General features: G+C 39.2%; 1 protein-coding gene across 2 annotated transcripts in view; it reads right to left on the minus strand.

Moving 5' to 3' along the window:
- The window catches only part of aldh1a2 (aldehyde dehydrogenase 1 family, member A2), a 79172-nt gene that overhangs the window by 39718 nt on the left and 11743 nt on the right, over positions 1-27711 (minus strand). For both annotated transcript variants that reach the window (XM_048562907.2, XM_048562906.2), the window contains exons 2-4: positions 9407-9511; positions 5405-5545; positions 3648-3777 (exon numbers count right to left, since the gene is read on the minus strand). In XM_048562907.2, the coding sequence (XP_048418864.1) occupies positions 3648-3777; positions 5405-5479 (205 nt within the window). In that variant the 5' untranslated portion in view covers positions 5480-5545; positions 9407-9511. The remainder of the gene's footprint in view (positions 1-3647; positions 3778-5404; positions 5546-9406; positions 9512-27711) is intronic.

A 27711-nucleotide genomic window follows, 5' to 3' on the forward strand; every position in this document is an offset into this window, starting at 1 on the left:
GAAAGTTTCTTGAAAATAATAGAGCAGTATTTTAAGAAAATGATTCATTTTTAAGCAATGACATTGTGTTTCATTATCAAAGAGGCAAGAATTTAAGATGAGCTGTACTCGAAAATTATGTTCTTAAACCCCCTTAAAACTACCTACCCACATGCAAATATTCCTTGAACATTGTAATTATTTCAATTGGACATAGATTGTTAAATGATTTATCATTGATCATAATTCAGCCGGCTCTAAGTTACACAGACATCTGAACTGGCTTCATAGTGCTACTGCTCCAGACTGACAGATTCATTGCATGTGCATTTTATAAAATATAACTCTGTCTCCCCTCCCACTCATCAAAACTGCATAAACTGGGAAGACATCTGGGCCCTGACTCTGTCATCATTTATACCAGTTCTTTAATGTCTTTCCATCATATACGCCCACTCTGGAAGCCAGAACTCATTAGCTCTAACCCTGCAATTCACTGTGATTAAACATTTTAATCAAGTGGTGCTTTTAAAAGCAGTTTCCACTATAGAGGAAACTTATCAAAAAAAAGTCTGCTAAACTACTGCTCTCAAAGGAATTAAGTTAAGAAACTTGAGAAGCTCTTTTGAATCTAATGCGTGTACACCATCCTATAGTAGCTAAATTTCAAGAGCTAATACAATAATATTTGAAGAATACAATCCTGCTGTGGTGCATTTTTTTCCCCTTTGGAACTTAAAGGGAGGTGAAAGTAGAGAGTGACAATGACAAATGGGAGGCAGGACATCAACAATCCCAATTTTAGTTTCTGTCAACAATTGTATAACCTCAATTTGAGAGAATTCAAGCGGTAGTGATCAGAAGGGAACCGTCTCATTCATCACTAAGTTAGATATGATTAGATTGTTTTGACCTTACACAAAACTCACTGGTCTAATGGTCATTTGACCCAAACTGATGTTTTTGAAATTTGTTAGTTCTACGCAGAACACTGAGGGCTGAGCAGCATTAAAGGACTCTCCAACAACTAATGCAAAGACCAGTAATACATATCTATGGGTCATGGCTACTTAATTTCCTTTCAACACGCAGATTTTAAAGAATGCACCACTGCAGAGATTGGCTAGACAACAGCCAGTTGTACAATGACTGGCACTTCCCAAATAGGAACTGGAGTAGGCAATTCTCCAAAGTCATTCACAAAATTCACCAACTATATCAATGGAAGTCTGACAAAGAATTCCTAACAATCTCAGCTAAGGTTAATGCATTGCATGGGAAATGCAAGAAAGGAAAGAGATCTCCAAAAGGGAACATCTCAAAGAATGATTGGAGCTGTGAACTGTTACTCTATCCTTTTAATCTTGGTATCTACATTCCAATAGAGTGAAGACTGAGTTAGAAGTTTGTTCTATTTTGTCTGTCATTAGGACACTGAACAAATTGAGCGTGGATCAGTTTAGGAAATCTTATAAAACTGCCTCTATGTGGACAGGAATTGATAAAGGTTAGTGTAGCTAATCTTTGTCCCACAGTTGCAGGGGTGCTGATCTGAGGTCAGGAGTATGTCATAATTAAATGTATATATTTAAGTTTCTTTGTTCTCCACAATTATTGAACTATATGAATGTTCAAAGTATAACATTGGACCAAGCTACTTTTCCAAGATTCTGTTATGCATAAGAAGCAATTAATTTTTTACATCAGCTATCTAGACAGATCAAACTTGGGATGAAGTTATACTACACTGAGACCAATTTTTGTAGAATATGATCAAGACCAAAGTTCAACTGCAAAGTTATGCTCCCGAGGAACTTTGTTTTACTGTTAGGAGAAGAAAGTTTGATTTCATGTTTTAAGAAACTCAATACTGAGCTTTATAAAGTGCTCTGTAAATTCAACAGTGACCCCTAGTCATGCAGTTATATTGGTATAAATCAGAAACTGCTTTTGATTAGTGTGAAACTTTCTGTACAACTATGGTGTTAATCAGCTGGGTATATCTGAAAAGTAAACCGTATCTGACACTTTTTTGGAAACAGTATGATTTGCAATAATCAGATCTCCATGGTTAGAGTTTACTGCCAGTTTTCTGTCAATTTGAACTGATTTCAGACATGCATCAAAGCATAAAGGGCAAGTATAAACCAGCAATCAAATCTTAATTTAAGCCCAACCACCAGCACCATCAGTTGCTTTATCAATGGCCTTCACTCTATCATAAGATCAGAAGTGAAAATGGACGTTTATGATTGTACAATGATCAGTATTCGTCACAATTCCTCATGTAGATGCAGTCTGTGCATGCATGCGGTGAGATCTATACAGAATTGGGCTGATTAATGGCACACAAGTGTCTGCAATGATAATTTCAAACAAGAGAGAATCTAGCTTTATTCTTTCTCTGCACAGATGCAGCTGAACCTACTGGGTTTTTTTCAGCATTTCTATCTTTGTTTCCAATTTCCAGCATCCAAAGCATTCTGCCTTTTGACTTAAACATTTCACCTTGGCAGTAAGAATGCCATTGGTGAAACTTGTAGCATCAGTATCCAAGGCTGGGAATTCTGTAGCAAATAACTCAACTATTTCTCCAGTGCCTTGTAGCTGCCTGTCCTCCAGCTACAAGACACAAGTCAGCATGTGAAATAGTAATCTTGTTTGCACGGATGAGTACAGCTCCAACAACACTCAGGAAGATCTGCACCATCCAGGGCATAGCAGTCATCTTGATTGGAAGCCAAACTAATACATTTAACGTTCACTCCTTTTGCCTACAAGATGCATCTACAAGATGCACTGAGCAACACAATAACTCTCCTTCAACAACCGTACCTTTCAAACATATGACGTCTTCCACCTGGAAGGAAAAGGGCAGCTAATGCATGGGAACACTGCCACATCCAAATCTTCCTCCTAGTTAAAGACACCTTGACCTGAAAATTTATTGTCATTTCTTCATTATTGCTGGATCAAAATCCTGCAACTCCCACTCCAGCTTTTTCTGTAAATGTACCCAAGACAGACAGATTGCAGTTAAAGCAGGCAGCCATCCTCTGAAGGGCAATTAGGGACAGGCTTAAATGCTGGTCTTGCCACAAATGCTCACACTCCCAACAACTACTAATGAAGAAAAGTTTAATCACACATTTGAATGCACTGAAAGCAAGTACTATCACAATCTTTTACACTTAGCAATCACAGCTTGAAATTGCACTTCAAAAGCATCCATTACAATACGACTGTCATCTACTGACTGAACATCATATTCCATACATACAAATTTTGTGACTCTTAGTTTAAATTCAAGCTAAAATCTCTAAGTGTGCTTGTGACCAGGCTTAGTCTGTCAATAATAAATGTTATTTAGTACTGGTGACAATATCTAAATCAGGCATATCCACCCAGTGTTACCACAAAGTACAGAAGCTCTACTGTAGTTGAACAAGGCACCTGATATTTAACTAACTTATCTGCATATTCCTCACAGGAGGTAAGACCAGCTTTAAGTTCATGCCTCCCGATAAGAGATTGTTAAAACAGAAGTCAAGCTAAGCGCCGATATAGCATATTCATTAAGTCTCATTTCAACTTTAGCTTTTGGTATTCCCTGCTTGAATTCCTGCCAAACAGAAACACCAATGGACCCCTTTCTTTCGTCGACTTACCGACTGGAATTGTCTTGCCATGAATCTTGTCAGTCCAACCAGCAAAGTATCTGAGAGTTTTTATGACTCCCTGTAGGTCAACATAATAAGCCTGGAGAAATGGCTTTCCACTGTCTAGAGATTCAAGTGTCTGCAAAGAACATAATGCAATTCAATGAGATGATAAATCAAGCTGGAGACAGAGAGTGAGATTACAGCATGCCTTGCTCAATATTACTTACTTGAAGGTACCTATCAGTCTGCTTGGTGTGTGCACTGTATCCATTTGGACACCAACCATATCATTCATGATTGATGAAGTGATGAGTGTGTTAATGTGATTAGGATCATAAAATGGATTATTCATATTTCCCATGGATGCCTGACATTTAGGTGTTTCACTTCCTCCACTGGGACATTGGTTAATACATTTGCAGAGTGTTTCCCTCTGCATTATAATAGTACATAAGGGAATCTACCTAAAGACATTACCAGTTTTCTACCAGTAGAAATTTAGCTTTCTATGTGTTCATAACAGGTGCATTATTATTAGAAGGAAGAGGAGAACAAAATGGGGAAATAAACAAAAAGGAAAAGATAAGGCTAATGTCAGGGTGTTCTTCACAAGGAACGAACCCCTGGACAGAGACAGAGAGACTGGCCATCTATCAGGAAACAGTGGAGAATTGGATGAATAAGTAAGCATTGACTAACAGTTTATCTTGTGCTTAAAATGGATTAAAAGAGAAGCTTATTTCATAGATAACAAAATATTTCTAATTTGTTTTTCTCTCCTACACGAAATTGTTCGCTCTTGTATGAGTCTGTTTCTAAGCTAAATCTTCCAAGGCTATGTCTTGTTAGGTTGATGCTTTCTGGGTACATATTTTGAAGCAGCTACTCACAAACTAGAGTCACTGAATTCCTAGGGGTCAGCAGAAACTTTCCAGGGGTCTGGGGATTAAAAAGTTCAGGTGTAAGTACAAGAAGCAGGAACAGATTTTAATCACCACAACATGCAGAGCAGAATGGATTGGCTGCCTCACTGAGGAGGGGATTGTACATGGAGTAACACTGAAAACATCACAAAAGTAAAGAACAAGTTTCTTAAAAGCCTTAGAGAAACACTCTCCAAATGTAACTCTCTTGTTTAAGTATTATAGCACCAGAATCTTTAGATGGGGATCCATGGTTACTAAGCCATTTGAAAACAGATCCTCCAAACAATATTAGTTGAAGTTATCGTTTTTAGTTACATTTCCTGAAGCATATGTTCTTAACATGTACATTCTTAGGCTATGTGTTTTAGAGTACATTCTCCTATTGTAGATGTTTCTATGGTATATGTTTTAAGGTTAATGTTTCTAGGTTTTTTTGTAGTGAAAATACATACTTAGGGTTCATGTTTTAGGAATATACATTTTAGAGATATATTATCTTAAGGTATGTGTTTAAGTTTTGTGTTTCTAAGGTTGACTTTGTCAGGTTTCTGTTTTGTTATTTTTGGCCACATTTTATTTTTGATATTATTTTATCTATCTTTAGTTTAACTATTTTATCTGTCCTCTGTTAACAGGGTGTTCTTCACAAGAAACGAACCTCTGGACAGGGATAGGCAGACAGGCCATCTGTTAGGGAACAGTGGAAAATTGGATGAATAGATAAGTAGTGATGGAGTGGATAAGGGTGGGAATAAAATGCCCTCTTTGCCAGTTCTGCAGTTTGATGATCATGTAATTCAATGCCGGATACTGCAAGATGTTTCTCTGAATACTCACAGCAAGATGCGCTCGGTCCCGTTCCACCAGATCTGCCAGCTTGTCGATCAGCCGACCCCTCTCTGAAGCATCCATCCTCCTCCACACAGAGCCCGGGGAGAAGGCAATCCGTGCAGCCAGTACTGCCTTGTCCACATCAGCCTGTAGAAGCAATGTACAAAAGATGACAATTAATGTTTCAGGCAAAAATATCCTTCAATTTTAACATAAAATGTTTTGTTTATACTTTAAATGACTTATGCAAGTATATGTTATGAGTGCTAAAACTCATCATATACCATCACATATAACATCTCTCAAGGTTGTGAGCCATTGTATTTAAAAATTACCAAATGGTTAACTGACAATGGCACAGCAAAACCAATGCCACATCTGGGACATACTTAACACTGTGCTCAGTTGGCCAATTATAAGTAAAGTCACTATGGTCTTACCAGACCATAGAGTTGCTCTCTCATGGGTGAGAGACAAATGGTGTGGTTTAACCTGAGGGTCGCCACACCTCAATGTATTTCCTTAATCAATTGATGAAATGGGTAGAGTAAGAAATGGAGCAAATGACAGAGTGGGTAATAGAGTGAACTAGAGTTAAGATAGATCCAGAATGAGAAATAAAAAGAGAGAAAGAAAGAATGGGTTAAGACAGAGAGAGAAAAGAGACATAAACTAAAAGAAAGGAAATCTTTGTAATCGAACAAGCACAAGACGAGAAAATTGTAACCCAGTTGTGTTTGTGAATTGTTGTATTTTGGCCTTGAGAAGTTAATGAGTGAATGATTGAATAGCAGCATAACTATGCAAATTGTATAAACATTCTTGATGCATGAAGTATAAAATGAGAAACCCTGTCCATCATGATCAGGATCAGTGGGGCACCCAGGGCTATGTCATTACACTGCTTTCATTGGAACATAGAAATTGCTAATACAATTATGACGGAATTGTTGACTGATCATAGCAATCAATCTTTATCAATTAGTCTACAATAAAAATAGAAATGACAGAAGAAAAATGTCAGTGGTGGAGCGCATTGGGAACCGTGGGTCCTAAATCACTGCTTTCCTCCCACACATGCTACATTTGCTAGGTCATGTCTCATATTACACATATGCTGCATCCCAACAATTTTTCCTGAAAGAAATCTATCTTACTTGCACTCAAGTGTCAAAAAGCTTTTTGTCCAAAAAGTCATCACTCTCCAACACTAACAGAAATGAATGCAAATACTGCCAAAGCATATAGAGTTACAGAGCCATAGAGTTGTACAGCATGTAAACAGGCCCTTCAATTCAACCAGTCCACACGCAGCCATGTTCTCAAACTGTGATCAGAGATAATGGGAACTGCAGATGCTGGAGAATCCAAGATAACAAAGTGTGAAGCTGGATGAACACAGCAGGCCAAGCAGCATCTCAGGAGCTCAAAAGCTGATGTTTCGGGCCCAGACCCTTCATCAGAGAGGGGGATGGGGAGAGGGTTCTGAAATAAATAGGGAGAGAGGTGGAGGCGGACCGAAGATGGATAGAGGAGAAGATAGGTGGAGAGGAGTGTATAGGTGGGAAGGTGGGGAGGGGATAGGTCAGTCCGGGGAGGACGGACTGGTCAAGGAGGTGGGATGAGGTTAGTAGGTAGGAAATGGTGGTGCGGCTTGAGGTGGGAGGAGGGGGTAGGTGAGAGGAAGAACAGGTTAGGGAGGTGGGGACGAGCTGGGCTGGTTTTGGGATGCAGTGGAGGAGGGGGAGATTTTGAAGCTTGTGAAGTCCACATTGATACCATCGGGCTGCAGAGTTCCCAAGCGGAATATGAGTTTTTGTTCCTGCAACCTTTGGGTGGCATCATTGTGGCACTGCAGGAGGCCCATGATGGACATGTCGTCTGAGGAATGGGAGGGGAAGTCAAAATGGTTCGCGATTGGGAGGTGCAGTTGTTTATTGCGAACCGAGCAGAGGTGTTCTGCAAAGCGGTCTCCAAGCCTCCGCTTGGTTTCCCCAATGTAGAGGAAGCCGCACCGGGTTAGGGTTAGGTACAGTATCGCAGGTACAGTGGATACAGTATATCACATTGGCAGATGTGCAGGTGAACATCTGCTTAATATGGAAAGTCATCTTGGGGCCTGGGATGGGGGTGAGGGAGGAGGTGTGGGGGCAAGTGTAGCACTTCCTGCGGTTGCAGGGGAAGGTGCCGGGTGTGGTGGGGTCGAAGGGGAGTGTGGAGCGGACAAGGGAGTCACGGAGAGAGTGGTCTCTCCGGAAGGCAGACAAGGGTGGGAATGGAAAAATGTCTTGGGTCGTGGGGTCGGATTGTGGATGGCGGAAGTGTCGGAGGATGATGCGTTGTATCTGGAGGTTGGTGGGGTGGTATGTGAGGATGAGGGAGATTCTCTTAGGGCGGTTATTGCGAGGGCAGGGTGTGAGGGATGTGTTGCGGGAAATGCGGGAGATCTCCCCCTCCCCCATTGCATCCCAAGACTAGCCCAGCTCGTCCCCTCCCCCCACTGCATCACAAAACCAGCCCAGCTTGTCCCCGCCTCCCTAACCTGTTCTTCCTCTCACTTATGCCCTCCTCCAACCTCAAGCCGCACCTCCATTTCCCACCTACCAACCTCATCCCGGCCCCTTGACCTGTCTGTCCTCCCCAGACTGACCTATCCCCTCCTCACCTCCCCACCTATACTCTCCTCTCCACCTATCTTCTCCTCTATCCATCTTCAGTCCGCCTTCCCCCTCCTTCCCTATTTATTTCAGAACCCTCTCCCCATCGCCCTCTCTGATGAAAGGTCTAGGCCCGAAACATCAGCTTTTGTGCTCCTAAGCTGCTGCTTGGTCTGCTGTGTTCATCCATGTTCTCAAACTGAACCAGCTCCACTCGCCTGTGTTTGGCCTGTATCTCTCCAGACCTTTCCTATTCATGTGCTTATCCAAATGCCGTGATAATTTGTTTTAAAATCCCTCTAAGAACAATTCATTACTTGCTGATCTGAAACTTCACAGCCTTACTATTCCCTTTCTGAAGATTTATGTTTCTCTGTAATGTACTGACTTTAGAAGGGACCTTATGACATACGTCAGCAATTCTATATGACGGCAGCCAGAGTAATATGCACTAAAAAATAGAGAATGTATTTATATGGGAAAGCTATTGGTGAAGTTACAATTTTGTTTTCTCAGCTTCATTGAGGGTAATATAGAGTGGCATAAATTGCCCATCAGTTAGTAATGAATCAGAATTCTTCTTATTTGAGTGAATTACAGTTATTAGATAATAAAAATCAAAAGTAAGCAACAAAGAAAGAGAAAGAAAGAATGGGTTAAGAGTGAGAGAATAGAGTAAAAGTAAGAAAATATTTATTAATGAACTATCAGAAGGCAATAAAATTTAACCCAGTTGTGTCTATGAACTGTTGTATTTTGTCCTTGAGAAATTAATGAGTGAATAAATGGCAGGATAACGATGCAAATTGTATAAACATTCTTGATGCATGAAGTATGAAATGAGAAATCCTGTCCATCATGATCAGGATCAGTGGGGCACCCAGCAGTAAGTTATTACACTGCTTTCATTAGAACATAGACATTACTGAACATTAATAAAAACCTTGGTCTATCAAGTTCTTCTATCATTCTGTTAGTTGCATAATACATTGATGACAGAATGATCATAGCAAACCATAACTAGCATGCTTAGTGAAACTCTTCTATTCCATAAAACGGTCAATATTTCCACAGCTTCAAATGGTGAACACTGTTCATTTACTGATAATTTTCCAGCATTTTCTAGCCAATGTGTATGCAAAATAACTACGCACTGTGCCTCCTGAAACACATTGTGTGCATAACTAATATAGATTGTGGACAATATTATCCCTCAATTCCTATTGTGCTGAACGTCAATGAAATGATTTTCTGTATATATTAGATATATAAAACTAATGGAAATTAAAATGGGAATGATTTGATCTTTAGCTGAGAAAGAAATGTTGACATTATCACCAGAGCATTTTACCTTGTCAGCTTCTTGAACATCACAGATTTTTTCTCCTGTTGAAGGGTTGTAGGTGGAGAAAGTCTTCCCACTGACTGAATGATGCCATTCGTTGTTAATGAAAAGCTGATGAGACAAGAAAGCATGGAACTTCATTAAAAAATCATGTAATCTAGAAAGAACTGGACAGTCATATGTTTAGCCATTTAAGTAAAAGATCGGAGTGTACAGTGCAGCTCATTTGTTTGTGGAGATATAATCTTCATTATTACTGACTGTAACCAATCATCGTCAAATTATAACCATTATGGAATCATTTATAATAAGATATAGAATGTGGTCATTCAAACATTTATGGCTTTTTGCAAGGTCTATCCGTTATGTCCCACCATCCCACTTTTCTCCCGGAGGCCTGCAAAATGTTCCTCTTCAAGAATTCCTTTTTAGGAGTTATTTTTGAATCTAGTTCCACTATACTTCCAGGCTGTGTATTCCAGATCATGACAACTCATGCAAAAATGTTTTCCTCATGTCTTCTGGTTCTTTTACAAATTACCTTAAATCAGTTTCGTCTGTTTAATGACCTTCTGCCACTGAAAACAGTTTCTCAAAATTACTCGATCAAAGCCTTTTTCAAAATCTTAAACACTACCTCCCATTAACCTTCTCTGCTCTAAGGGAAACATTCCCACTTTCTATAGTCTTTATGTAGCTATGGTACGTCGTCTCAGTACCATTCTAGTAAAAGGCTCTGATATCCTCCTCAAGTTCAATATTTAGAATTGGCCACATTGCTTTAGAAAGAGCCTCACCAGTGATTTATAAAACTTTAGCATAATCTCTTTGCATTTATAGTTTATTTCTCCATTTGCAAAGTCAAGGATCCCTGATTGTTCCTAGTCTGAACAACTGACTTGTCACCTTCAAAGACTTTTGTATATATTTCAAGGTGTCTCTTCACCACTTTGTTCATTTCACACTTCTCCACATTAAATTTCAGTTGCCATGTGTCTGCCCATTTCACCGGCCTATATCTTCCCCAAGCTTATTATTATTGCCCTGTTTTTATGTGACATTTGCAAGCTATGTGTCCTTTGTAAACTTTAAAGTATTGTCCCAAATACTGCTGCCTGGATCTTTAATGTATTTTTAAAAAGTGATTGACCTAATGCCAGCCCCTTACCAATGCCATCATACAGTTCAATTCAGACTGAAAATTACCACCTTTGACTACTTTATTAGCATTTTTAAAAATCCATACAGTTTTTCTCCCTTTAATTTCAAGGACTTTAATTTTATTAACAAGTGTAATATGTGACATTTTACCAAACTTTTCAAAATCCATATACACAACATCAACCACGTTATTCCTATCACCACCCTCGATTCTTCCAACAAAGAGTTCAAACAAATCAGTCTAACCACAAATTTGCATTGGCTTTCTTTTCTTAACCCATATTTTTCCAAGTGCCAATTAATTTCGTCCAGGATTAATGTCTCAAAAGTTCTGCTTCACGGACATTAGACTGACTGATCTATAATTGCAGGGTTTGTTTCCATCCTCTAAATGTGGTGCAACATTTGCAAAGGTCCAGTTACCACGCAGTCTGTTACTCTTTATGCACACGCTTTAAGGAAATATAGAAATTTTCTATAACTGAGTAAATGCAGCCGAGGTCTGGCAGTATGGTTTGCTCCCATAGAGTCTTTCTGGGACTGTTCAGGGTTTTGCACGCTCTAATGTGTGTGGAGGGAACATTGCTTTATGGGGAGACCCTGCCATCTTCTCTCCAATTGTCTCAGTAGTATCCCATTGAGCCCAGCGGTCGCCAGAAACAAGGGAGAGGTCTGGGTGATGTTTACATCTGCGCCTCCAAACCAATGACTGAAACCTTGGGTTTAGAGTCGTTTACATCATATTTAACCGTCTCTTGTTTTGTAACCGCTCCTATAGTTTACCCTAGTACGACTATAAAGGCGCCACATAAATAGAAGTTACAAAAACAGAAGTTGCTGGAAAAGCTGAGCAGGTCCGGCAGCATCTGTGGAGAAAAGTCAGGGTTATCGTTTCCGGTCTGGCGACCCTTCCTCAGAACCGGCTTTTATTTTATAAATAGAAGTTGTTGATTAAGCTTCCACAAAGATAGCCACGTTGTAAACTCACATTTCTCAATTGGTTTAAAACCGAAGCTGTGGCGTTTTAAAGATAAATATAGTCCTGCGGAGATTTCCCTTGCAGTTAAATGACTTTGAGACCATTCATTTAACCCATGGCTCTCACTTCGAACATCATTAGTCATGAGAAGCATTGGTGTTTGCCAACGCGAGAGACAGGAATGTGGTCCAGCGATTGTGTGTACACTTCTCAGCGAGTGTGTACTCTGCTCTGGTTTTCACTTTTACTTGAAGGCATTAAAACGCGCCCCAATACACTCTGTTTAAGTATGTTCAGCAACAATATTTATGGTCGTCTCCCGTGCCTCACAGACGCATGTTTACCAGTCTCTAAATATTTAGATCATTGAATACTGAGTTATTGAAGTCAACCAGAGCAGGTACGTAAATTTAATCTGTCGGCGAAACAGGGGTTAGTCGCTTCCAAGGAGATCCAAGAGAAAAGAGAACAGTTCTCTGGAACTGCCTCATGAATGAATCGTGGCAGCTGGCACAGAAATAGACCTGGCAGTTTCACGAAGAGACATAACTCACTGGTGAAGGGTGAAGGTTATACACTCTCAGCTGGTATCTCCACTGACCAGTTCGGTCAGTGAAGATGGGGCGAATCCGTCCTGTCTCAGTGCTGGAGAGGCGACACCGCAGTGTTAGTGTTACAGAGGACCTCCATGGGTTCATAATCCCGCAATGGCAGATGGTAAACTTTGAATGTAACGCTAGTCTAATAACCATGTAACTATTCACTTAAAGATAAAATCACGAACGTCCTTTATTTCGGGGAGGCAATTTGTATCCTTACCCCATCTCGTGTGACTCCAGACCCACAGCAGCGTGGCCTGCCACAGTGAATTCATACAAAAGATGGCTATTCAAGTAACGCCTACATCCAACGGAAGAATTACAAAATATTTTATTTTTTTATTACGTTTTACCAAATATTAATAAATAATGGCAGCAACGTTGGGAAGTGATTTCATGCACTTTTTTTTCGAAGACCTGTTTTGTCAGTTTGAGTCAGTTAATTTGGAATGAGTTGGACCGAAGGGTCTGTATGATTCCATGACTACAGAATAATTCTTCTGAACGGTGGAGATTGGGGAGGCGAATAGTTCACGTCAATGTAATGTACTGCATGCAGTTTCGGCGGGGTGGCGGTGGACGGGGGGGGGGGGGGGGGTGGTGGTGTTCTTTCTTAAGGGAGTAACGTTCCCAAAACATTAATCGTACTCTCACCTTTACCAGCTGCAGCTTCAAGCAAATCAAAGTTATATTCTGTTTGTCTAACCTAGACATAGGTGGGAAAGCCTCAAATTTTTGGAACTAAGCAAAACATTGTTTTTGCTTAGGTGTGTAGAACTCTCCAGCCATTCAACGTGGATATTTACTCAAAGTTGAAACAAATCTCATTCGGTTTTAGTCAACAGCAACGACTGGTCATTTCTACGTGCGACAGTGACAGACGTTTCGTCACTTAATCAAACAAAACCAGTGGAGCAGAGAGTTGCAGTTAATACTTTTTGCCATGAATATTGACTGCATTGTCCACGATTGTCATACATCATACGGGATTTTCACACATTTTTGAAGTAGCCCTCTGCTTAGAAAGTGAGGAAAGCGGAGGACTGAGGTAATTCTGTTGACATATATATAATCCAGGTTGGACCCAGTAGGTCAAAGTATTCATGACATGGATATTAAGAATGCAACAGTTATTGAGTTGCCTTCTCAGTTCTGTCTTTCATTTGCTCCTTTTTCTTTGTGTTTTATTAAGTGTGGTGCTTGGCATTACGGGGCAATGTATCGAGCCTGCTTTTCAGCCTCTTCAGAAAGGCGTGTGAAAACTGAGCAGCAGGTGTTAACACTTCATTATGGGGAATTGCTTGTTGGGTGTTTTAAACAGTTTAATGTCACCACCGTAATAATTTAAACCAGTTTTCATTGTCCATGGTTAGATCCATCAGTGCCTTTCAGTGCTCATTGTGTAACTTAGACATACAGCCGTGTCCATCTCCAGCACAGACATGTGCCTCAAGCACCACTTAATCTCAGAGCATCAGAACATTGTTTTACAAGGGAAATGTGTAAGCTGTGCAGTTGAGCTTTGAAATGGACTGGAAAGATTCCAGGATCCACCCCAAGACTTGCTGAATTACTTGACCTCATCTCACACACTAAGGACCAGTCTGAAGTTCCGGGGGAGACAAACTCCTCCCTCCCCCTAAAATAAAACTTATTCCAGCCCCTGCTTCTCTCTCTCCCCACAGCCATCTTGTTCCAGACCCTGCATCACCCCCATCTTGTTCCAGGCCCTGCTTGTCCCCCATCTTGTTCCAGACCCTGCTTCCCCCCACCTTTTTTCCAGACCTTGCTCACCCCCCCCATCTTGTTCCAGATCCTACTTCCCCTGCATCATAGAACATAGAACATTACAGCACAGTACAGGCCCTTCGGCCCTCGATGTTGTGCCGACCGATCTCAACCACATCTAACACACACTATTCCATGTACGTCCATATGCTTGTCCAATGACAACTTAAATGTACTTAAAGTTGGCAAATCTACTACCGTTGCAGGCAAAGCGTTCCATACCCTTACTACTCTCTGAGTAAAGAAACTACCTCTGACATCTGTCCTATATCTTTCACCCCTCAATTTAAAGCTATGTCCCCTCGTGCTCACCATCACCATCCTAGGCAAAAGGCTCTCCATATCCACCCTATCTACACCTTGCTTGTTCCAGCCACCCACACCCCATATCATTCTGGACACTACCTCACTGACCCCCCCTCCTCATCTTGCTCCAAACACACTCCAAAGAGTCCAGTTCAAATATGATGGTGTGTAGATATTGGGACAGGACACCACTGAACTTGGTCACAATGCTCCTGAGCCAGTTAGGGCCCACTTACTGGCTGATGTTCATTAGAATTACACATGCAGAGTGATAACTGGAGGGACACATCAGAGAGTGATCATTATCCAAAAAAAGCACAACACAGCATGAAAAATACTGCTAGGACTGTAATGATTAAGGACTAGTAGTGTTTAGTTTCCATCTCTAGAAGTTGCTTGCTTTTACAGCTATGATAGGTCTGTGTTCACAATTTTCTAGACTGCTGACAGTTAATAAATTGGAATCTTAACTTTCTTTTATTCACTGTGAATGTCAACAACAATAACAACCTCCTGGGACTAGTTTAGTTTGGGAGCAAGATCGGTGTGGACTAGTTGGACCAGTGGGTCTGTTTCTGTGCTGTATGACTCTATGGCTCTATAATCTGGATACAACAGAATCTTACCTTCTGAAATGACACACACTAATGGTAAAACAAAAGTGGAAAATTTAAGTCTGCATATAAAGTTACAGTTAAAACTATATTTCCAAACACTGTTACCATATAATCAGCAATACTAGCTTTCAAGTAATGTATTTCTGGCTAGGGGTGGCATTGATAAATCACTCAAGCTGAGATTTTTTAGTTGATTTTGCTATCTCCACCCTATAATTCATTCCAGCTTTGTAACACAGACCAAGCTTACAGTATCCCATACATTCAAAATCTCATGGAGAATTACAAACAAATAAAGATAGAGCTTCGCAATAACAAAATGACTGAACAAAACAGTTTCAACAAGTTCAATAAAACCTCCAGATTATACAAACATCCTTTGACATTTTCTATGGATTAAAATGTATCCAAAATAATTGTCTCGTTCCATGGTAAAATGTGACAAATATCCCCACATGAGTTAAATTGAATATTTATGACCTTGTGACCAGTGACTTAAGACATGTACTGTATTGGCCATAACAAATATTTCTTTCTTGAGCCTCTGAGAATTGCATGACACTATATTCTACAGAAATTATTTCAAAACAGTCTCACTTTGAACCAAGATAATAAAATGTGAGGCTGGATGAACACAGCAGGCCAAGCAGCATCTCAGGAGCACAAAAGCTGACGTTTCGGGCCTAGACCCTTCATCAGAGAGGGGGATGGGGGGAGGGAACTGGAATAAATAGGGAGAGAGGGGGAGGCGGACCGAAGATGGAGAGTAAAGAAGATAGGTGGAGAGGGTGTAGGTGGGGAGGTAGGGAGGGGATAGGTCAGTCCGGGGAAGACGGACAGGTCAAGGAGGTGGGATGAGGTTAGTAGGTAGCTGGGGGTGCGGCTTGGGGTGGGAGGAAGGGATGGGTGAGAGGAAGAACCGGTTAGGGAGGCAGAGACAGGTTGGACTGGTTTTGGGATGCAGTGGGTGGGGGGGAAGAGCTGGGCTGGTTGTGTGGTGCAGTGGGGGGAGGGGATGAACTGGGCTGGTTTAGGGATGCAGTAGGGGAAGGGGAGATTTTGAAACTGGTGAAGTCCACATTGATACCATATGGCTGCAGGGTTCCCAGGCGGAATATGAGTTGCTGTTCCTGCAACCTTCGGGTGGCATCATTGTGGCAGTGCAGGAGGCCTTTGAACCAAGGTAATTTCAGCTCTACTTTTAAATATCATTAGGTTTTTTTGTAAATTACATTGCAGGCATTGAAAGCTTTAAAATTATAGATCGCAGCAAGTGATTAACTGCCATAATCTTACTTTAGGTTTCAAAAGATGTCAATAAAAGTCAGGATTTGCTCTGATAGTTTGTGTCATAATCTGGCCTCCAATTCAATTATAGCTTTATGATTCACTCCCACCCTCATAATTCCATATTCTATTTTTCTAACAGAAATGCTAGCTACAGATTTCCAACTATGATCTGTTGTATGTTTTTGCCACTTGCAGTATAGGACTTAGGATTCACAGGAAGGGTATATGATATCTCTTAGGTTAGATTCAAAATTTGGGGACAGTTAGTTAAGTTGGTTAAACGGCTAACATATGGATTGGATCAACAGCACAGGATTCAATCATCATTCTACCCCTAGACCAAGAGGCCCAAGTTCAAGTCCCACCTGCTCTAGAGGTTTGTAATAAAATCTTTGAACAGGTTGATTAGAAAAATAGGTTAAATCTGCTAGACTACTTGTCACCTTGAGGGCCCTCTTGTGGCACAGTAGTAGTGTCTCTACCTCTGAGGCTGGAGGCTTGGATTCAAATCTCACCTACTCCACAGATGTGTAATAACACAGCTGAACAGTTTGATATAGAAATATCTAGTTCCCATTATGGTTGGGGATTTACAGTTTTCCTGTAATAAAAAGAAATCACACCAATGAGCAGCAAATTGTCATTCAGGATCTACCCTCAGGCAGAGAGCTAAAGAAGATTTAGATTTCCAAGGTGTTTAATTCAGGACCACAAACTTTTCATGTATCTTGGATCTTTAAATGCCTCTAAATGATGTTGAAGTTCTAAGGAGTTGGTGCTTAAAGTGCTGTAATGTGTAACAGCAGTGTCTTTTAATCTCTGCATCCTGACATAGTTCAGGCAAATTAATGCACATCTATAAATGTCAGTTAAGTATGGATGTAGTTTGGGCACCCATTGTATATCAGAACTCAACACTAACTGAGAATAATTCAACACAGATTAATACTTGATCTGCATCTCACTCATGGTTGCAGTTGAGGAGAGAAAATGTTGCACCCCTATAGAAAGGGTGCTTTTTCTTAAGTTAGAGTTAAAGCTGTATTGATGGGCAAAACACAGGGACTTTTACCCCACTTCTGGTTGTACTGTTTTTGTCATTAAATTAACTGAACCTAAGAAAAGTTGAATCATTTGCTAATACACTTTGAGAACAACGTTCATTCAAAGATAATAATCCGAACTTTGTGATTTTCTTAAACAGCTATATGTCCCAGATCTCAAGCAGGGGATGTGGAGGGATTGAGTGGGTGGTTAGGGGGTATAGCTGTGGCAGGGATGTGCCAGAGATGTCAGTGTCCGGCAGGATTAAAGACTGAACGTAGTAAAGATTATACTATGTGGACACAAGTACCATTATTTGATCTGATTAACTTCACAGCTGTTTATCTTTGGTTTGGGGTTGTTAAAATATTTGAAAAATTTTCACCCCCTGTTTAGTTATTGGCTGTGTCATTTCTTATTTCAGTGAGAGAAGGTGGACAGATGACTGATCCATTCTCAGTATATGATGATGTGTCATCTTACTTCACCAGCTCACTCTTATAAACAATCAGTACAGGCATTGTTAGGGAATTACCATGAGCAATATTGCCAAACATTATGGTCTTACATCAAACTCCTCTCTCTACAATTTTATTGGAGGCACTGAGCCATTTAAACTAACTAGATTAATGTCTCCATTCAAACAATAGATAGAAGAATTAGTTGTAAGTGTGTTTGCACGATAACATTGCTTACAGTAATTCTCAGACAATTGTTTTATTGTTCCAGTTTTGGGGAAGGGTTCCAACTATAATGTATTTTTCTTTTCAATGCCAACTGACACACTGTCTATTCCTGTTTTATTTTGCTCAGGCATTCTGTAAGCAGTGATTTCTGTTAATTACACATGCACAATGACATAGTATTTTATAGCCCAGAAATAGGGCATTCGGCCCACTAGGTCTACACTGATGTCCACGCTGCACAAAAAGATCATCTCATCTTGCTTCATCTTTACTATATCCAATAATCTTTCTATTTCGTTCTTCGCTATGGACTCTTCGAGCTTTCCTTAAATAGAACAATGCTAGTCACTACAATTACTCTGGTTTGTGGAATGTTCCACATTCTCACCAGTCTCTGAGTAAGTGAGTTTCTTCTGAATTCCTTTTGTATTTACTAGTGACTGACCTGGCTTATATTTATGGCCCTCATGTCAGACATCCCCCATATGTGGGAACAGCTTTTCTGTGTTAGTCTTATGAAACCTCTTCATTAGTTTAAAGGCCTCTTTAAGGTCTCTTCTGGAGAAAAATGCTTCAATTTGTTCAGCCTCTCCTGACATTTGTGCTATTTCAGCTCTAGTACTACACACTCAGACACCCACCTCTGAGCCACCATGTCACCCTATAATGTCATCTCCAGAAATTTCAACATCAAGATGAGATAAACTGTAGGAAGAGGTAAGTCTTGGTTTATACTATATTTTGGTTGGCTGTTTCTACATATATAACACAATCTATCGGCATTATAACCTGTTTACCATTAAGAAGCCCTCAGATGATCTGAAGGATTTTATTCCTGAAAAGGGAACAAGGAGAAATTGGGACCTGTTATTTATTTGAGGATCTGATTTCAGTCAAATGCCTACAAGTTATTTATTAATTCAATTATTAGCTGCTGAAGATGAATTAATATTTATTTTAATTAGATTAGTCTACTATTTTTTCTTTACATAATTGTTTTTTAATTGCTCTACTACACACCTCAAGAACTGGACACATAATCACAAGTGTTTCTCATGGCTATCGTGGGATGTTTTTGTATTTTCAGCTTCACACATGTTTTCATACCGGAAGAGTTTTCGCATCCCAAATAACGGTTTCCCACATGAGGAATAACTTTGGGTGAGTGGAGTATTGAATGAATGGGAATTTCTTCTATTTTAATTGATTTAGTAGCTGGTTGCAACGTTAGTCCATAGAAATAATTCCTTTTTCATATGTAGCTTCCTGCTTTGAGAGTTTTGACTCCCATGCTCAGAGAGGCAGGCATCAAATGCTCAGCTATTTTTGAAGCATTAGCAGCTGTTTGGCTTCTAGTGTCTTCCAAGTTATGGAATGACACAGTTTTGTAAATATTCCATAACCTCATGCACATTGGGCACCTGTTCCTAGGATAACTCAGGAAATTTCATATCCTGTTCCAACTGAAAAACTTCATTTCCGCCCATTTGGAACATTCAGAATTTGCAATTATCATTGTAATCGAAGTGACATGAGACTGAGAAACACAGTGTCATTGGAGAGGCACTCAATTTTGTTATACAAATGTGGCACAAATTTAATCATTAAAATTCTGAATAAATATCATATTGTGGCTAATTGTCAATTAATGTATGCAAGACACAAATCCTTCTTGTATGTATAACTCCAACTATAGTCATTAGTTTGTAATATATGTGCCATGCAACTGTACATACTAGATCAAATTTTGGACATGAGGAACAGATATTAAACTGGAATTCATACTGAAATAGGAACATCTGTGTCTTACAATAATTGTGCAATGAAGCTGAAGTCATGAGGCTAATCAAATGCAGTTTGAATTCTTCAGTCATGTTTTATTTTGTCCTCCAAAAAGTCATATCACTGCGCTATAATTTCATCATATTTAATATGTTCCTTGGTAATTAACTTCTTAGCATAATTCCATGGACATTAATATAATCAGCATATGCTTTAGCATCAAATGAGGACAACTGTAGTAGTTAGTTAATAATAGTCTCTATCGTGTTTTGCTTTGATTTTTAACTCTTGAGTAAAATGTAAACCTTGTAAAGGGTTGATGAGAAAATTAGGTACAATGAGCTTGTAAATTCATGACCTTACCCGATTTTAATAAATGTCATTATTTATGTTCAAATGGGTATAAAGGTTACTAGAGTTCATCTTGTTTTTGCAGACCTCTTACTGGTGGCTTCTAGTGTGGTACAGACAAATCACAGAGAAGAGGTCACTACATAACTTCTAAGCAAAGTGCATGATGCATGACTCTACCAAAAAGAGAGAACTACCTTTTCAAAAAATGAAGTGGGAATATTGATAATTCTTCATAAATTAATTCACTAACTTACCTCTTTTCTGTCAAAACAATCATGTGAAGACCAACTTGTGGTCACAATAAACATAATGCAGATACAATATTCATACAATGAAATGATTTGTACTCAGATAAAATTAAATAGAGATATAACTGAGGTGAATCAACAGAGGACGTTAAGCAGAAATGCCTGATGTCTAAACTAAATTATTATCTGTGTCAGATCTTTTATCTGAGACATATGTGGCCGTTAACTAGGAATCAATGAACTGTGGATGAGAAATGGTTATCTCACCCCTCAGCCTCACCAAGTCTAACTGGGAATAATTACATGTGACTCCTACCTTCTAGGCAACTGGTAGTCCAAAACATAACCTAACTAACAGAGATAATGGGAACTGCAGATGCTGGAGAATCCGATAATTAAGTGTGAAGCTGGATGAACACAGCAGGCCAAGCAGCATCTCAGGAGCACAAAAACTGATGTTTCGGGTCTAGACCCTTCATCAGAGAGCTCTCTGATGAAGGGTCTAGGCCTGAAACGTCTGCTTTTGTGCTCCTGAGATGTGGCTTGGCCTGCTGTGTTCATCCAACTCCACACTTTATAACCTAACTAACGTTCTTTTTAGATAACAAAGTGTAGAGCTGAATGAACACAGCAGGCCAAACAGCATCAGAGGAGCAGGAAGGTTGACGTTTTGGGCCTAGATCTTGCAGTATCTCTGCACCTACATTCAGCCCATGCTTTCGTTATCTGAAAGCCTCCAAGCTGTCACTTAAAGGAAGCACTACAATGGTCATCAGTCTACTCCAAATGTCATGCCCACAATTTTGGAGTCACATCCTAGATACAGTTTAGTTGATTTTCTCATTTTGAAACTGATTCTTCAGTCCTATTTTAGTGGTTAACTTAATATCTTCATTTGTTGGCTTGAATAGATTAATTCTTTTGTTGTAATTAATAAGAATGATTTACCTTTTTGAGAAAAAGAGAAAAACTTGCATTAAATGTACAGTCCAATGTTTTAGAGCCTCAAATGAAGGGATGGGCAGTAGGATTTGGATAGATAGCTCTTCATTGGGTGCTCTCCTCAAGTGCCATAAATTTCTATGGTTCTATGAATACAAATGTCCAAGACAGGGAATGGGCTAGATCTATCAGTTTAACACTGTTTTTGATAAAGGTCATATACTTTTCATTTCATTCACACTGGTGTTCAGTCAACAAAAACAGGCATATGTTCTGTGCCCAAGGAATTTTCTGAGAAACCTATTGTCAATATATATCAATGAGTCCATCAACATTTTTCTAGCATTAAAGACATTAAAGTCCATAAAACAGTTTGGTCTCTTCTTAAACTTTAAGTTTCAACTTTTTTTTTTACAGAGGTTGCAGATACATTGCAAGTGATGTGAAGTCAACTGTGTGAGACTATTCAACCTTAAAACCTGCTGCATAATACCAAACTAACTCTAGAGCAGGAACTGTCTTTTCAGCAAATGCAAAATATTCCATAAAAATCCATCCATTAAATCCACCTCACAACAGAGATTTGACCATGGACTTTTACTCTGTGTTCATATTGCTATTCCCCAATATTCATTTTTACTGTATTGATTGCTAACTATTGTATCATATTGACCAGTTTGAGACTTGTCAATAATGCTTCTCCCATTTTTTCTCGTGCCTTAATCTTAAAATTTAACTAATGCGCTTACATTATAAGTAATCATAACTTACAGCAGCACTGTATTTAGCACTAAATATTATCTTGCTAATTATTAGCTGAGCCACACCAAGTTTTTAATTTTGGGTATTTATGGCTGCACACTGTTTGATCTCCAAGGTGTTCAGCACAAAATGGGATTTTAAAGCTACTGCTCATTAACCTTCCATCTGTGCTTCTTTCAGAGAAAGTGAACGCGTAGCCCCGATGAAGTGTATCATTAACTATTGCCACAAGAAGCAATGGCCAGCATCGCTCTGCTTTTCCCTTGTATTATTTTAAAGTAAAAATAAACTTTTTGCCTGCCTTCTGGGGACTTGCTACCTTGGAATAGTACTTGAGCATAGTCCTGAATAGTCTATATGTTACCTTCATTGAGTTTAGTGCACTTTATAGGGGAGCTCTGTAATCTATCTGATAGTTGATTGTTATTGATCTTCCAGCATTTAGAAGAGGCTGAGGTTGCAGGAAGGGGTCATACATCTTCTGTTCTGTCTTCTTAGCTCTATATATTTGTGTCAACTGACAAATGTTCCACTGGTACTTTGTCTTTAGTGCCAGGTGTCAACAGTTGACAGGACATTGGAATACCTGGAGGCAATTGCACGACCAGGATTTGTGCAGCCGTGGGTGTGACAGTTTCAGTTTCACCGGGTTTAAATTTTGAAATGTGTGAATGAACCTGATATCGTTTACATCAACCAGTGCAAGAGCCATTATTAGTCCAATTTGTTCTGATGAAGGGTCTAGGCCCGAAACGTCAGCTTTTGTGCTCCAAAGATGCTGCTTGGCCTGCTGTGTTCATCCTGCCCCACATCTTGTTATTAGTAGTCCAACTAACTGGTTTCCCTTTCTTTCCATGGATCGTCAACTGAGCAAATAGGTTTACACTGAGTGTGCATTTTGCAAGTCCTAGAATTAAATCTGGCTACCTGGTATCTATTAATACATACCAGTTTATTTTTCCTCTTAGGGCAAGAATTGCTTTGGTCATAATGTTTAACAACACTGTAAATACTTTTCAATTTATTTACCATGCTGTAACAAACAGTGCTGAGAATAAATCCTTTACTCTGAAGTATGATTCCAGATTATCCTGTTTCTGTCTGAACCAGTTTACACAATTTGCAGTAACATACACTGTCCTGAAAACTACCAAGCTTACTGTCTGCAAAGTTTACGTTATTCTATATCAGGTTAAGGATGAGTTTTCCAAACCAGGTAATAATGTCTCATGTATTAGAGTGAAACCCTCAGTGGAAATTCTGTGATTACCTCCTTTACAAGACTTTTAAAGTCAGGACTGTGATTTACCAATGAGTCATGATAGGTAATAGCAGCTGCTGGAAAATATTATCTTTTAATACTATTGTGAAGGACGAGGTGATCTTGATGAGTTTTTATAGTTTCAATGAGACACAGATGGTTTTTCCCTTTTCTTTGTTGTGGCACAAAACTGCACTATTTGTATCTCAGGCCATCAGCAGGAAGTTAAAAAATGCTTCCAATCATTGCTAATAACAGGACACAACTCTTTGTAACCATTACATCAAGGATTACTTCCATACACTCTACATTCTTTGTTACTTTAAAATTTAGTTTTGTCTTTCTCAATATTTTAGATCTTTTAGACATTTTCACAATAATAGCTTTTGCATTTTGAAATTAAAATCTCTGCCTGAGTTCTTACTCATCAAACACTGGCAAAATTTAATTGACATAAATGAAAGTCAGTTTAAATATTGTAAAATTATGTCTATTTTGATAAGTAATTAAATAATTAGCACACAAGCACTGTTTGACATTGTATCTTTATAGGTATGTTTATTGTAGTATGAAGGATGCAATTTCCAGCAAAAGGTTGCTGGGTCAAAATCCTGCAATTTCGTCCCTAATGGCATTGTGGGTCAATCCATGGCATGTGACTTGCAACAGTTCAAGAAAGTAGCTCACCACCACCTTCTCAAGGGCAACTAGGGATGGGCAATAAATACTGGCCAGCCAGTGACACCCACATCCCACAAAATGAATAATTTTAAAAATGTCAGGAAAATTTTTTAGGGTACAAGCTATTCTGGAGAAATCTGTAAGCACTTCTGCTGGTTTTAACCAATAAAACACAAACTCAGTGATGGATGGCCTGCTTAAACTATCTCAGATCATTTCATTAAAACTACAAATTGATTTTATTGATCTTTGCAAGTAGACTCTGACAAATTCTGTTATTAATCCCTTATTAATCCCAGTAGTTATTAATCCCTTCTCCAATCTTCAATCACACTGCAATTGAAAAAAATGTCTTATGTTTCGTTGGGGATTATTCATACTATTAGCCTCTATATTTTTTGAATATTTAAGCAATTTAAGGGGTAATCCTTATTCAAAATACATATGTTGTTTTTTTCACACCACACCATTTCACTTTTGACTGCTGCACACTATTTTGTAGCAAAACCATCATCTGGGTGGGCGAAATTCTACCTGACCATAAAACATTAACTGTACACAGTTGAGCCAAACCTGAAATATTTAGATTTCAGTGTGATGTTCATAAAAGCTGGCACAATTCTTTTTCCATAAGCATCATGATCTTAGATTGAACCACAAAGCATTCTTGAAGGATGTGGCTTGCCTCTTTAGGTGGAAAAACTAAAGGGAAGGGAAATCCAGAGCACTCAACCTTTTACCTCTTTCTAAATGTTTGCAAAGAAATTGGCAGAACAACATGGTCAACGGAAATGGGATTAGCTGAGCTGCCATTGCAGAGAACTGGACACAAATGACCCCTTTCTGCACTGTAACCATTCTGTTTTCTGTGAGTCTACTCTCTGGATAAGACTAGCAAGAACACAATCGAACAGGGGAAATAAAATGCAAATAATTTTTGAGAATGTGAATTATACAGGGAACTCAGCCAAGAATCTAAATGCTTACTGCATATGAGTGACGAAAAACTTAATTGGCATAAAGAACGACTATTTTTTTCCCCCTTGAAGCACTGTTTAAGTCTACGTGGATTTTTACAAATAACGTTACAGCATCACTGTCCATTCTTATCCTGAGTGATTTGGCGTGAGATGATTGCATGCATTTATTAAAACTGCTGTTAGACACATTTCTCTTCCCTGGTTATCTCGGGAAAACACCTCCTTCCTGGTAAAATATTACCTATTTTCAGCATCTGATGTGTTTTATTTTGAAGAAGCCAATTCTCCACTAGATTCTATTATTTAACAGGGTTAACACTTAAAAATTCTACCTTGCCAGCCAATGCCATTTCGTACTGTCCCAACAAGGTGCGAATAGATCGGAAAACAATCGGAGGGCACGCAAACCCTAAACATGGGACTGTATGGATCAGCACTCAATTTAATTGAAGGACCACTATATTTCCCTGTAAACTTCGGATACCAGCAAAATACAATCATGCGTTCACTTCTAGACATCACCAAACAGCTTAGAATTAACGTTTCGGGTTGAGTGACCCTTCCTCGGGGTTCTGAGGAAGGGATACTTGACCCGAAGTGTTAACTCTGATTTTTCCTTCACAGATGCTGTCAGTCCTGCTGAGCTTTTCCAGCCATTTTTGGTTTTGTTTTCTGATTCACAGCAGTTTTTTCGGATTTTCCTCAACAACTTAAGTGTGCTTTATAAGTTCGTTTGGTATAATATTTTGTTTTGATTGTTCTAACTCCAAAAATACAATGTTGCTTTTGGGTCGTTGCGTTTTGCATTCCAAAGTCGTTCGAGACAGACTTACTGGTATCAGTTTAGGTCTCAAACAGTGTTAGCGCAGGCTGCATTGTCGCTAATCAGAACCAACAAGGATTACCGGCACTAGAAATGTAGAAACAGTCGTGTCTTGGTGAGAGTGCTCGGTGGGAGGGCTGCCTCGCATTGATAGAATGGGAGGAGATGACACTGACTATCTTCAACTATCGGCCATCAATCTGTTACGAAACTAGGAATGTAACTTGACATTTTGTTATGGAACAAAATACTTGCACCAAATGTTTGCTCAATCTATTTTCCTTGTCTCCTCAATTAGTCGTGAAATTTACATATGGCAACAGAGCAACCATAGGGCACCAAAGTGTTTATTTTCTTACTGTGAACGACACATCTGAGGGACGCTATGTCCCGAATGTTTGCTGATTTTCAGAATGCGGGACGCAAGGTCATAGTGGCTTATGCATTTGTGGTCAATGACAATAGTACTGACAATTACTTATTGAAACAAAACATTAATCGAATGTCTGTTGACAAATGTATTTCTGCTTCGTAATTTAGTCCAAAATGATATATTTTACACATTGTACCTTTGCTACGATTTACAAGTAAATTTTCAAACTTTCCTCGTGGGATCCAAGTATTGACATTTTGACTAATTTCTGAAATCGCATTTTATACATTTACCCACCCTGGTTTCTTGCTTTCTGTATTATATTGTAATAATCGGACGTGTACACGTGTTGGAAAACACGTGTACAGAGGTGCCCACTAAGATTTCAGTGAACATTTTGCCTTCGTTCACCTCGAAAAGTAATTGAACAAATAAAGACTTTCCCCCCGACCTTGGTCTGAGCTTCAGAGGGCAATTCAAGATTATAGCACACCCCACCGTCGCCAAAGAAAACGAACCTTCGCTGACAATAGTGGATGAATGTTTGAACCGTTTTTCGCTATACTAACATGGGTGTTAATCTAGTAATATTAAATTATTTTAGTGATAAGTTAAGATTCACTAAAATACTAGAAATTTGTTTCAAGTTAAAAACCGTATTGTCGAATGGCTGCAGGTGGGAATGAAAGAACGTGGCGATGTAGTGAATTTAACTTTTTAACATGTAACTCACGCACATATCTTTTCAAAAGGGTATTGCTATTGGTAGGCTAAATACATTTAGTGACAATACAATATGCGTGTTAATTATATCCGTTTGTGCACAGTCTATTGTACACGAGCATTTATTAACATGCATGTAAACAAAAACCTGCTGTGTACATGTATCCTTGTATTCCGGATTATAATTACAGGAGATTCCAATGCTCTGTTGCTGAAAGAAAATTAATGTTATTAAGAGAATGGTCCCCTGATCAAACAGAGGAGATCGCTGGAATGTCAACTTCATTTGCAACGGCTCCATTTGGCCCAATCACCCGCCTTGGCAATGATGAATCACCGGCAGTATCCCTACCTTCGCCCGTTTGATCTCAGCTCAGCAAGACTTAAGTTTTGATCTGAAGAACTCCAGATCACTTGGGTCAGAGACGAATAGCAGTGCCACTGACCTGCACAGTGGTAGAAGGAATAATTTAGGCCAAAACGATGAAGGTACTTCTTGGACATTCTCGGCCCACTACTTCTCCATTTCTTATATACCAATGCCTCCCTCTTTGCAGAATTCGTGTTACACAGGCTCAAGTGGCAATTGAATTAGTTTGGACTCTGTAAGAGTTCTTATCTCTTTGGTGAATAATGTGAATATCTCTTCCAGACAAAACTGCTGGCAGTGTACGCTGTTTTATCTTGAACAAATGCTCTTTTCAAAGATATGATTTGTGGAGTTAATTAAAATAAATTCTCTGACTGCCAACAAATGAAAGAAATGTGATGATAGTTATATATCAACTTAATTGAATGTTATCATCCTAAGTACCAGATACAAGGGGGCACTGGAATGCTATCAACTTCATTGCTTAAAAGAGCTAAAAACATAGTGACAGCTCAAAAGTGATTAACCTTTACATGAAACTA

This window comes from Stegostoma tigrinum, chromosome 33 (genome assembly GCF_030684315.1).
Source record: "Stegostoma tigrinum isolate sSteTig4 chromosome 33, sSteTig4.hap1, whole genome shotgun sequence".
NCBI lineage: Eukaryota > Metazoa > Chordata > Chondrichthyes > Orectolobiformes > Stegostomatidae > Stegostoma > Stegostoma tigrinum.